The 13427-nt window shown below is 37.3% G+C and overlaps 2 protein-coding genes across 2 annotated transcripts; one reads left to right on the top strand and one right to left on the bottom strand.

The window, feature by feature from the left end:
• The first annotated feature begins 1049 nt into the window (after positions 1 to 1049).
• ube2l3b (ubiquitin-conjugating enzyme E2L 3b) lies at positions 1050 to 6314 on the top strand. The gene is made up of 4 exons (XM_046841918.1): positions 1050 to 1165; positions 3109 to 3204; positions 3466 to 3652; positions 4755 to 6314. The coding sequence occupies exons 1-4, from the start codon at positions 1079 to 1081 to the stop codon at positions 4907 to 4909; spliced, it is 525 nt and encodes a 174-aa protein (XP_046697874.1). The 5' UTR covers positions 1050 to 1078; the 3' UTR covers positions 4910 to 6314.
• Positions 6315 to 7674: 1360 nt separating this feature from the next.
• On the bottom strand, positions 7675 to 13283 carry ydjc (YdjC chitooligosaccharide deacetylase homolog). The gene is made up of 6 exons (XM_046841917.1): positions 13184 to 13283; positions 12466 to 12644; positions 11096 to 11252; positions 9671 to 9770; positions 9411 to 9588; positions 7675 to 8468 (listed from the first exon to the last, which is right to left on the bottom strand). The coding sequence occupies exons 2-6, from the start codon at positions 12627 to 12629 to the stop codon at positions 8132 to 8134; spliced, it is 936 nt and encodes a 311-aa protein (XP_046697873.1). The 5' UTR covers positions 12630 to 12644; positions 13184 to 13283; the 3' UTR covers positions 7675 to 8131.
• Positions 13284 to 13427: the final 144 nt, after the last annotated feature.

Genomic DNA, 13427 nt, shown 5'->3' with positions numbered 1-13427 from the left:
CCTGTAATATTATGTAAGAACTAGCAACTTTGCTAACACAGGGGTGAACTAGTCCGTCTCCCCACTGACAACAAGGTTTATTAATTATTTGGATACATAACAGTTGTAGGATTATGATGTCTCAAGTTTATTATATGCTACTGGTAACACTGATGGGATCTTATCAAGGCATATGTAGTCTAATGGCAGCTAAGACTGTGTTGTAGCTTGCCAGGTGGCAAAAAAGCAGATGCTGGGGAGACAATAGGAATTCTAATCCGATAAGCCTTAAACATTTAGGGGATAACACACTGTGTGAAATTTACATTTTAATATATTTTTCCATGTATTATATTATTCCCAGTAGTCTTCATTTCATAACTTTTCTCTCAGGGGCGCTGCTTCAAGTAGTGTCTGTTTTCGTTAGAGTTTCTATCCAATCAGATTTAGCAGATTGCAACAAAATCTGCCATTAGGCCTCCAGAATTAACAGTTCGGGTGCCTGTACCGTAAAGAACATATAATTGAAGCTGTTGCTTTAACTAATCAGATTTTGAGTTGGTAACACTGGGGTCGTGTAGTAGGCGATCCGTAATGTCGGCATTTTCATGTCCCTTGATTGAATCCCTAGTCAAAGCTTATCATCTGTGGCAAACTGCACAAGCTCAAATATATTTAATTTAACAGATATTTTGTTCATTCCACAATGGCTGGCACAGGATCAGACATTTATTTGGTCACAGATACACTTATAAGGCCATTTGTAGTACAGCTGTAGTGTAATGATGTTATTGAGAAGTTGGCTGATTCAGGTCGGACACCACTGAAGGCCTGTGTGTGAAAAACATAGCCTTTTACTGTGATTTTATCTGAATGGGCTATTAGTATTTTTGCCAGGTGCATCTTGCCACCCCACTAAGCTCATTAGGTCTAACCTAGCCACCCTATTGTAACAGCTCTATGTCCAATATTTCTATAATTTGCCCCTTGTTGAACAAAGCCAGGAATTTCAGTGGTGTAATAATATAAGTATATACCTGTTTTTTTTATAACCTTTTATTTAATTTAAGTTACTTGTAAGACATTCAAAACCAGTTGAATGAGTTTCTGCTGTCTCTTGGTGCCGCGGTGCATTCTGGGTCGAGTCGAAGGATTCAAGATGGCGGCGAGCAGGAGACTACACAAGGTAGAATGGCTTTATTTGTCTGTTTTTTCTCCTTTTCGTATTGCTTTCGTAGTCGACCACAAAACGAGGATTTCTTTTATTGAGTCGATTATTACTTGAACCGAACGATTAATCGGGTCTTTAGTATTGGTTCGTGGTTAAGTTTCGTTTAAAGTTACTGTGTCGCTCAGACGGTGGCTAGATCCGAAATAGCCTACTACCGTACTATATAGTGTGTAAGAAATAGTAGGCGAGCAGCGGCTCTATAACTTTATGGCGTTCTATGTAGTATGAAAGTATGCAGCTTGGGCTGTAGCCGGTGGTTCTCGGCTAGCTTTATCGCAGAAGAAGCCGGGTTTGTGGGTGAAAATGGGCAGCCCAGTTGTTCATTGTTAAGTTAAGTTTTATTTTTTATTTGATTTGATCAGGAAATGAATAATAAGGACGATATCATTCGGTTAAAGAAAAGTTGGCTCTTCGGATATGGCGTGCTAGTTTTGCCGTGAGCAGGTTTGTGGGTGGAAAAACAGGGCATTAGCATATTTTCTTAGTCTAACCATTACGTTTTTGGTTTCTACCATGGTGACTGTAATAGTGCCTTAAGTGACCGCCTGCTTCTTTCTTTTAAGTTTGACATTTGTATGTGTATATATAAATATATGTATGTAAATATGAAACTTAAAATCTAGGCCCTGAAGGAAAAAACGAAAGTGTAAGTAGATACAAGATCCTCCAAGAGCACAGATAGGTTTCCTTACATCAGCTGATCAAATGACAGAAAGTGATCCAGCCTGTATAATTACTATTCATCTTAGAAATAATTTTTTAATTTTTTTGTATCAATTTTTTTCCTGAAAGGTTTTTATATAATTAATTCTTTCGATAACTAATACCTGACACATAGTGAGGAGTGGCACATACTGAAAGGAGGACACTTCCTCATCTGATAAATATAGTGATTTGCTAAGTGTTCCCAGACGAGGAAATTTCTGATCATAAGATTTACCATGAGGGAGTATAACTATTTATGGGAGCTTGTTAAATACTAAAAAAAGTGCTTTGATGTATTTATAGGGTTACTTCACGAGCTTGTCACTGGATGTAGTAGAGATGTGTCATTGTTGTGTCATCAAATCCAGTCCGTCTCGAAATTATCAATACTATAATGTGGCTGTTCATTCAGCAATGCAACCATAACATTATAACTGTGTCAAAAAAACAACCCTGGTATTAAAGATTGTTTGTGGCTGACAGGAGTGGATCTTGTAGATGACCCACCTTACTTCCCGTCAGTGTATTGTGTATACTGAGATGATTTCCTTCTCATTTTGTTTGTAAAGGATGACTGTTTTTGAGTTTCTCAGCTTATACCCGAGTAGGCATTTTTATCTGACCTCCCTCATTCATTGAGGCGTTTTTCGCCATCAAATGTCGCACTGAGTTTGCTGTGTGTGAAAAATCCCAGAAGAGTCGCAAGTAAAAGTCACTGATGCTACTTCCTGTTCCCCCTTTTAATGTTTGACGTGAACTGAATCTCTTGGCCTGTGTCTACGTGACAACGAAATTGTATAAATTTGTGGATTCCTTTTAAGTTACAGACTTTTAATTAGCTGATTTATAAACATGTTTACGATACATTGTGTGCTTTTCACACACACACACACACACACACACACACCCCAATAAAAAAAAATTCGTTTCCCAACATTTATGAATGAATTCTTTTACAAGTTCTTTTTTTTTTTTTTTTCTCTTGTGCTATCGGTTTTCTTTTCTGGTGCTCATTTCTTATATCGTCGAAAAGAGCTCAGACGTGAGAAAAGGAAGTAAGCAAAGGAAACGAAAATGGGAAGCTTTTCTCACCCAAATTAAGTCCCCATAGATCGTCTCATTATGGCTAAGCTTGAATGTTGATCGAATTTAGCGTCATGCTGAAACGCCTGTGATTTTTCTCTTTTTGACAGGAGCTTGAGGAAATTCGCAAATCTGGAATGAAAAATTTCCGGAACATTCTAGTGGATGACTCGAATATACTGACATGGCAGGGCCTCATTGTTCCAGTAAGTATACTCTTTAAAAAAAAAAAAAAATATATATATATATATATATATATATATATATATATATATATATATATATATAATTTTTATTCTAAAAGGTTATGGTGTATTCCTGTATGTATGCTTAAAAGTCACAAAATGAAGTCGCATACAAAAGTTTCACTTTCATTCTGTGTTTTCCTCGGCTAATTTATGCAAATTTGTAATGGGTTTTGTAACCCAAATTTTAAAAGGTTTTTGTTTAATCAAATCTTTCTTTAGGACAATCCTCCATACGACAAAGGGGCATTCAGGATCGAGATAATTTTCCCTGCAGAATACCCGTTCAAACCTCCAAAGATCACGTTCAAGACGAAAATCTACCACCCAAACATTGACGAGAAAGGGCAGGTCTGTCTGCCTGTAATTAGCGCAGAGAACTGGAAACCAGCCACCAAAACTGACCAAGGTAATTGAAGCTCCACATTTGGCATTAACATTGTGCTGCTTTAGTGAGCCAGTCAGGTGATATAAGGAAGGACTTTGAAGTGCAGTATTAAAATAACATGATACCTTTTAGTGCTATTTACCAAGAAAGGTTTGTCTATTTTGCTTAAATATTTTGAACCAGAATTCATTTGAATGCTAAAGTTTTTCTAACAAAGGTGAATAAATCTAATTGGTTTCAATAGAAGATTGATTGTGGTTTGAAATCGCATTGACGAAAATCATGCGTGAGTTAAATGGTTACTTTTATTTTATGTTTAAAATATAAGTGTTGCTTACACTGTGTAAGGTGTGTCATTTTGAATATCATCTGTGATCAGGTTAACTGTAGTCGCTACATGGGCTAAAACTAATCCAGCACAAATGGGGCTTTACAAGTAAAGCAGAATACAATACTGTTGAGGCCTTTGACCTTTGAACTTTCCATTCTGTAGTGTAGAATCCAATTGATGAGCAGTCAGTAATAGGTTATAATGCTTGTTTTTTTTTTTTTTTTGGCAGATTGAGATTACAGCATGGAAAATTAGAAGTCTGTTTAATCGCTTTATAGCCTTGTTAATATTTAACCAACTTCTAGCCTGTTGTGAGATTTCCTTTTCAACATCAAGTGAAAAGATGATTGATTTTTCTTTCATCACTGAAAAATAATATATAGGGTTCTAAAAGTACTCCGTATATGGGTAAATGAACACAGAACATCCTCTGCATGACAGCCATTTCTTTAAGTGCAAACGAGACGTCTTTTCCAACTCGTCCTGGTGTCATGTTCGATGTTCTTTCCATATTTTCATCCTAACCTTGCATCAACTTCCCAATCGAATCGTTTCAATCGTTCAATTTTAAAGTCTTAAAAGCTTAACAAAATTAGAAGAAAAAAAGGGTACATTTCCTATCTATGGAGACTTTTGGGGCTTCTGTAATGGGCCAAACATCGATCCCTGCCAGTGATACAAGCAATGCAATATGCACTTGTTACAGAATTTAAGAAAGTGTAATAAATCCGTAATTATTTAAGGTACTTTTAATAATCCATGCATTTTTATGTGTTGTCTGTTTGCCCCCAGTTATTCAGTCGCTCATCGCGCTGGTGAACGACCCACAGCCAGAGCATCCCCTGAGGGCCGACTTAGCAGAAGAATACTCAAAGGACCGTAAAAAATTCTTTAAGAATGCAGAAGAGTTTACAAAGAAACACGGTGAAAAGCGGCCTGTGGACTAATGACACCCCACAAGTGTGTAGCCCCACTTCTCCAAAACATAACACCGCCTCTACACTCTCCTCTTCCCTCTCTTTTCCTCACTTTCTCTCTCCTCCTCCTCCTCTTTCTCACTACACACACATCATTCTAGTCCAGCTGGAGAATCGAGTCGCACTGCCGCCGCGACCTCCGTCGTAAAAGCGGCGCTCCGTGTGGAACCATCACCAGTCTCTGTGCCTGGTGTTAGCTTGAAACATTAGGAAAAAAATCTGGATTTGGTTGTGGGTTTTTTTTTTTTGTTTTTTGTTTTGATTTTTTTTTTTTTAAAGCTTGTTAAGGAAAAGTGGTCAAGAAATTGTATGGTGGCATCTCAGTAATTAGCGCTGTGTGATTGATTCTGTCCTGAGTTAAATGCTCGTTGCAGCAATATGCACTTCTATAATCTGGAGAAAGGTTGACTGATTTATTCAAAAAATAATTCTACAAAAGAATGTGTTAAATGTCAATTATTTTGTGTAGTTTTTTCCCCTTGTGTCAGTCTCACATCTATATTCTTTTGATTTTTACCTCTTAAAAACATTTAAAATATTTGTATAATGGTTACACAGCTTGGAGGAATGAGCTGATCATTTTTCATCAGATTTATGTTTTGTGGGACCGTATCTTATCTGGTCCTAACACACCATGGATTTGCAGGTGCACTGTTTAGTCATTAACAACCAAAAAAACCCAGACACTGATCTTTATTATATACTTTTTTCCCTCTGAACATGAATGAAGAAAGGAAGGATTGCATTTCTTGCGATTTTATGGTGACGTCTAATTTTAAAACGACCCTTTTATTTTAAACGTCTCGCAGAGAGTTCTTGTGTTTTGTTTATTGTTTGGGTTTAGGGGTGTGTGTACATTTAAACAAACAAAAAAACAGGAAACGGTGCCTCCAGAATGGAGCATTTATTTTTGTTTATTCAGAATAAAGATTAGTCGGCACCTCTTTAGAATCGTATTGGCGTTATCGGCCTGCTGTGATTTCATCTCTCCTTTTACATTTCTACCCAATATACTGGATTTTACACTCAATAGTACAGTAGATGTTAATGATGCGACTTTTTTTTTATTATTGTTATTCGTAGAGGCCTTTAAGGAAAGCTATTGGTGGTTGATGTATTTGGAAATATTGTCTCTTGTCCCTTTAAATCGCTAAACTCCCTTCATACAGCAAGTAATATAAGCAAAGATCATGTTCATGCATTTGTTGTTTTACCGCCACTATATTATATTTTGTGTGTGGAAATAGAATAAACTGGCACAGTCATGGGAATGACGTTCTATACTCTAGTAGCGGCTGACTCTGATTGGTCACGCTGAGTGTGCTGACTCTCTGATTGGTCAATAGTTTTCCTAATAAATCCAGCTAACTTACAAGACTGAGTGTGTGGGATTCTCCAAAAAATTCAATCTCAAATACGTATTGAAACTTGCGATATGATCTCGATTTATACACCTAGTTAAAACTATTGCGATTAAATTGGATTCATTCAATAAAACTATTTAAAGTGCATTCCTTGGAATTCCATTAGATGGCAGCACTGACAATGGGATACACACCCTTGCTGGTAAACGTGCATCTTTTTTTTCCTCCATACACAATACAAATCCATTCCTTTTTCCCCCTCAACCACTACAGATTATCTTGGAGTCCTGTGTGCCACTTTTAATGGTTTCCCCCAACAGAGGTACAAATCAGGATCACTATTGTATTACAAGAAAGATGAGAAATATCTTATCTAGATATTAAGTGAGCGAAACATATTTGAATAGTTTCTCAGTTACAGGTTTCATCAAGTTCTTTGTATATCGAGGTTTCTTAAAAGGGTTTTTACTTGTAAACGTCCTGAAAGAGAAACCAGGCAGTTGTTTTGTTTTTAAACATCATCTGAACCTGAGACTAACAACTTCTCAACTATATATTAATTTCAGTGGCGTGTATGTACAAATATGTGAAGCGAAAATGAAAAAGGCATAGAAAGAAAACTGAATTAATATAAAAGGAGGAACAACAAAAAAAAGTCCAATATAAATTAGCTGCACAATGAAAAAAAAATTAAAGTGATTGCAAAGAATGAGGTTTCTAAAAGGAAGCAGGCCATTCTATAATTTATAGGTCACGACAGAGGGGTGCATTGTGAAGTATTCAATCCTGATCTCAGATTACGATCTGTGTGAGGTATTGTGTCAGTGTCCTTGTGGGTTTCCTGTCAGTAGTCTGGGTATCTCCCACTTCTCATAAACCAGTGTGCCTATTGTGAGAATATTTGCATACTGTAATACACTTAATACTGCTCATGCTCAGTTTTCCTGGGATCAGCTCTGGATTCACCGCATCGTTCTCTGACCAAAGTGGTTACTTATAGTAAGCTGATTCTAATACACAGCCAGTGTGTGTAGTTATCAGTCTGAGAAGCTGAAAGCAGCACACTACATTCATCTTTTACAGGTCATTAACTACAGTAGTTACAGAAACAGATTTAGTTAATGGTTTCTCTTTATTAATTTTCTTTCGATATTACTATCTAGATTTTAATAAAATAGACTTCAGGATGTGTATGTGGAATAAAATGGTTATGATTTTAATTCATGTAATGCCATAAAAATATCATGCACTTTAGATGTAAGAAAAATAAACTGTGTGTATATATATATATATATATATATATATATATATATATATATATATATATATATATATATATATACACACACACACACACACACACACACACACATATATATATATATAATTAATTTTAAAAGATATAATCACTGACACATGCTTAAAAACTTCATATGCAACATTATTGCACTGTTCAGACATTTGGAAACATATGCTTTTGGATAAAACAATGTAAAATATGTTCTAGTTATCTCAAAACAAATCAGCCCAGTTTTGCACTCGTTCTTCAAATAAAACAAATGTCTAAATCACTATAATAAATGTAACAAAAGCATGGCCCCAGACCACTGTCACAGTGTAAAGAGTACATTTCCTGTCGATCCTGGATCCATTTTAAAGCGATCTGAATAAAAATAAAAATCCAACAGCTGCTTGACGCCTGACTGGCTAATTAATTTATCCTATGAGGACTGGAAGAAAAAGATCATTAGTGAAGTCAGGTGTCACCTGTTAGAAATCCCGTTGAGACATGCAGCACCGGAGGACCTGATTAAGTGTCCCTTAATGTTTACAAGTCATTAAAAGCACAGAGCAGGATTCCCTGCTGCTGATAGTAACTAAGCAGCACCGGGTCTCTGAGTGTGTTCAGCTCATGCAGACGATCAGAAGACTGAGAGAAGTCATCGGGTCCTTCACCACACCCACCGTGCAAAGGAAAACTGGGGTAACCAGGGTGCACCATCAGCTCTGCTGTGATGGAGCGATATGATTCAGGTGCACAAAGGCCATCAGCTTGGGCGGCTATAGAGGTCTGCGCTTCTAGAGCAAAGTTCAGGGCTCTTTTGAGGTTAGAGAAGGACATGTTTTGCCCCATCGTGCTGAGGCCCAAGTACACATCTGGCCATCTGTAAAAACACAGAATCGACAATAAGACTGTGGCAGATGACAGTCTACATGAAAAATTATAAAGCTCCAGTTACATGAAATTTTTGCTTATAAAGATCTAGATAATGAATGAGTTATTTTTCTATGTTTATCCATTAAGACTAAAAATGAGCATCATTTAAAGTTGGTATGTTTTTTCCAATAATGGTGCTTCAAGTTACCACGTCTGACTTGAAGGTTTTCTGTTTTTCTTTAAAGACAAAAGCAGAAGGTTTAAAGCTCACAATTTACACTAATGTACAAATCATTTTAAAAACTCAACCCTTTTTCAGGTCTGATTAGCTGCCTTCAGCTACATTTATATAAATGCATGTGATTGATATAAATCACACCTATAAAGTGAATACAAGATGGACCATGATGGTTCATGCTTAGATAACTGGAATCACTGAAGTGTAGATCACAGTCTTCCAGTGGACAATCCCTTGTTAACAAAACTGTAGTATTTTAGACCATGTTTTCATTTTTTGCGACACATAAGGCAACTGGAATGCAGTTTTTCCTGCTAGAGTGAAACGTATTGTTCGCATTTGTACCTTCATACCTTCTGTGTAGAGGATTATGAATCTGTATCCTTTATAAAAGGCAGGGCTGTGAACATGTCCAGCTAGATACCTGACCCAAAATTTAATTGTACATGAAATACTGCTATTTTGTGATCAGTGCAGTATATCTTAGATATTTACGGCAGTCTACCAAATCAGTGCAACTCCCCTTTGTAAATAATTTGTTCTTTTAGTTCACACTCCATTCACACATTAATCGTGTAATTGTAGCTTTCCATAATTACACCCAGCTCTCATGCCTAGTGCTGGTACCCTATTCTACTTGATTATAAGCACCGTATGTGCCCAGCTTTTTGATCAACATTATAAGTCATGCATAAATTTGGTGTCGCACACCTGATACCATGGCGATGGAACACTTCCACAGTCTGGAGTGCATCTTTCTCAACCTGCAGGTAGAATTCTCTGAGGTTTGGAGGTAGGAAAAGACAGGAGTGCAGCCCAGGCTCCACTGGAACCCGTGTGTAAGGGATGCCAAAATCAGCCAGAACACGTGCAAACACTTCTCGCACCTCTGCAAACATACAACACATTCAATCACGTGACAAACCGTATGCGACGTGTCATTCGGATCAACAGCGAGTCTTCGTTGTTACCTGGAAGCACATGCACATGCTGATGGCCATCCATGTGACTGGGTAGGTGACCAGTAAGCTCACAAAAATGCTTTACTTGGGCCCTTAGCTCCACCTCCACCTGCCAATCAAAGTAAAGTTATCTTACATGGAACTGTTGTTTGGATGAAGGATGTTTATCAGTATTTATAAAAGATTTGGATTAAAAAAGTAAAGTAAATACATACTATACACTGTATGAACATTATTGGGACACCTGACTTTTTCCCAGGTCATATATGGTTCTTCTGCAACCGTTACCATTAGGTTTGAGACACAAAATTGTAAGGATGTCTTTACATCGATGTGGAAGATCTTGAGTGGCCTGCTATAGAGATTTGACCTCAACCATATTGAACACCATTAGGATGAATCGGAACGCTGACTGCACCCAAGACCTCCTCACCCTCAATCACCACCTGATTTTACTAGCACCCTTATGGCTGAATAAACAAAAAATCTCCACAAGCATACTCTAAAACCTCATTTTCAGAGGAGAGCAGGAGGTTATTATAACAGCAAATGGGGACTGAATGTGGAATAGGATGTTCAAAAAGCACATATGAATCTTTTATATGTCAACAAACCTATGTTCACATTGTTTGATAATCCCTGGAAGATATATTCAAGAAATATCTTCCAAAGAAGGTCCCAAGTAAAGGCAATAAAACAATATTGACAAACATTCATTTAAGTCAACAGTCAACACCTTACTAAATCCTGCTTCAGATGCTTTTGGTTTAACACTCAGTAGAAGTTCAATTCAAGCTAAACTGGAAACAAATGCAAATTTGCTTATGTGCTCTATGCCAAAGATCTTTTGTTTGCCATTTCGATAGACAGGAACTGTGACTATGTGAATCACATTTGACCTTTCTACTGTAAACTGTTTACTGTTACAACATCTGGATTGACGTCAGTTTATAAAACAGTGCTGATAAATCTGTCAGCAGGTGCAGGTATATATATATATATATATATATATATATATATATATATATATATATATATATAAAATCTATAAAATGTACAGTGCATCTGATAAGTATTCACAGCGCTCCACTTTTTCCACATTTTCTTATGTTACAGCCTTAATCCAAAATAGATTTTATGTTTTCTTTTCCTCACTAATTTGTTTCCTACAAACACCACCCATTAATGAGAATCTCGGAATAAAGCTGTAACATAAAATGTGGTATTCACAGCACAGTAAATCGCTGTGAATACTTTCCGGGTGCACTGTAGTGTAGGCTGAAGTACCGATATCCATTGCCTAAATAATTAGGCTAAACATTTCACCTTTCACCCCTGGTATAAAGCAATAAAACACACAAGTGCCATTATTTTTACTCTATAATCTCTTTGTAATTAGTACCCAGATTTATGCCTGTTTGTGAATATACATACATCTGTCATGCTCATTTTTCCACTCCGGAGAACTTCACGGAAGCCCATCTTGCCATGAAAGAAGCCATCTTTATTAAGAAGTGTGGATCTCCTCAGCTCTTGACACACTGGAGCACCTTCAGACAGGTTTGCATGAAGACCAATGGGAATGCAATGTCTAAAGGGGGTTAAAAGAAATACTTCAATCTTTTTCAAACTCATATCTATCGAAGAAATTCGTGGCATATGCAGGATTACTACAGCCAGGACATTTTCCTAAACTGAAAGAAGAGCACACATCCTATTAACTAAATTAATGATGTAAATGAATCACTGTATCACAGTATTGTAACATTCTCACAGCAGTACATTTTTGAGTAATTGTCTTTCACTCAAGACGGCTCTCCAGCTGCTCACTATACAAATTGACAGCCAGCGCAGCGTGATTGACTAGTGTCTGACACGTGACTGTTTCGCTTTATCAAGCTGAATTCACAAGAACATTGTTGTTCCTAATTGCTGATCACTGATCAATATCAGAATCATGTTTTTTTTCCCCCAACATGTACAATTGGACAAGATTTACCTTGGAAGAACAGCACAAAAACATGTCTCAATATTGTTCACAATGACAAACCACTGCTCAGCATTATATCACAAAAATCCATCATCACATTTGCAGTGAATAACCAATCAGATTACTAACATTACTCCAAACAACCAATCACTGAGCACTGTTGTTAACAACCAAGTTTTGATCACTATTGTTAGTCCCACACACACACTACACTGTTCACTCTTTTACACTCATTTTCGATTGACAGACAGACAGACAGACAGACAGACAGACAGACAGACAGACAGACAGACAGACATTTGATTGATTGATCCCAGGGGGGAAAATCCAGAGCAACTTGCATTATGTCATACAACTGAACAGTTGTCAGGAGTCCAGCAGTGGCAGCTTGGTGTTACTGGGATTTGAACTCAAAAACATTCAATCAGAAGTTCATCTTAACCACTGGGATACACCTTTAGTTATGACCGAATTATTTCCTGCGTACTCAACTAACTTCTTTATGTTTTATATAGTATTCTGTAAAATGCAAATTTCTTTCTCTACTATATTCAGTGCATTTTTTCCAGATCAAATCCCGTGTCTTGAAGTCTTGAAGAAACAAATCTTCATGTAAAACGCATGCAAAATGATGATTAATTTAAGTGATTTGGTTTAATGGAATATGCAAATGAGTAGCCTACAATATTTTTTTTAGAAGCTTCTAATTTTTTCCTGAAGAGCTTTTAAAAATTAGTGAACCGTTTCAGATGACTCGGACCAATTTGTACAGTTTCCATGAGGTTTATTTTGTAATTAATTAGATTATCAGTACCTCTTGGCAAGCTGAGCCGCATGCTCCGCAGAAGCTCCGTTGACCAGCAAGGACGTGTTGGAGATGCCACCTGCCAGGAAACCCTCCGCGATGCCCCGGTTCCTCCGAGCGCAATAGCCAAAATCATCTCCAGTCACCACCAGCTTGACCCTGGGCTGAGGCATGTTCAATGCCGGGCTCTGGTGGCACAGATGTCAAATGCTGTTTTTTCCCCCACCAACCTTCACATCTGTATCGTGACTAATTTCCGTTTAGAGTTAAATCAGCTTCCTGGAACACCCAGTCTCGACTATGTCAAGCTGAAGAGTAAGAGTGACAGTAAATCTCGCAACAGAGGGAAACATTTTCACGTGGCTCCCTGTCTGTGAGTCAGGATGAGGTAGAACCAAGACAATAAAGCCAGATCCGGGTGCATTTAGTAGTCTATAAACTCCAGCCTCCTGAATAATTAATTTTCGTGCCGTTTGGAAAGTGTCCAGGGTTTGGATTACAGCCTTCCAAATAACAGAGACGCCTAATCATTCAAATGGCCCTGAACAACCAATTAACACGCTTGTTACAATGAATCCACTGAACGCTTCCCTACATGTAGATACATTAGAAGATACATTGTTGCTTTGGAGCCATTAATAGCAATTTATTAACCTGTATCTCCAACTCAAACATACTTATTATACAATATGGTGTTTAACTACATGAGCTGAAAATTTTAACTTACCCATTTTATTAAAAGACCTTGGCCATTTAGACCGGCTCTCTCTTATAAACTAGCGTCTGTGGTTCGCCGACTGTGTCGTCACAAATTTAGGTTTGATCCCAAATATAGCTATGCTCTCTCCCTTATAAAGTGAATTGCAGTCTTAATAAGATATGCCCTATGTAGTGCACTAAAAAAGAGAGTTTAAGTGGATTTGGTATTTAACCTTGGGTTTAAATAGCTGCTTCCTTTTCCGGGCGTTTGA

Source organism: Silurus meridionalis, chromosome 27 (assembly GCF_014805685.1).
Source record: "Silurus meridionalis isolate SWU-2019-XX chromosome 27, ASM1480568v1, whole genome shotgun sequence".
In the NCBI taxonomy this organism is placed as follows: Eukaryota; Metazoa; Chordata; class Actinopteri; order Siluriformes; family Siluridae; genus Silurus; species Silurus meridionalis.
The sequence above is the reverse complement of the archived record's forward strand: the minus strand, read 5'-3'. Positions and strand labels throughout refer to the sequence as shown.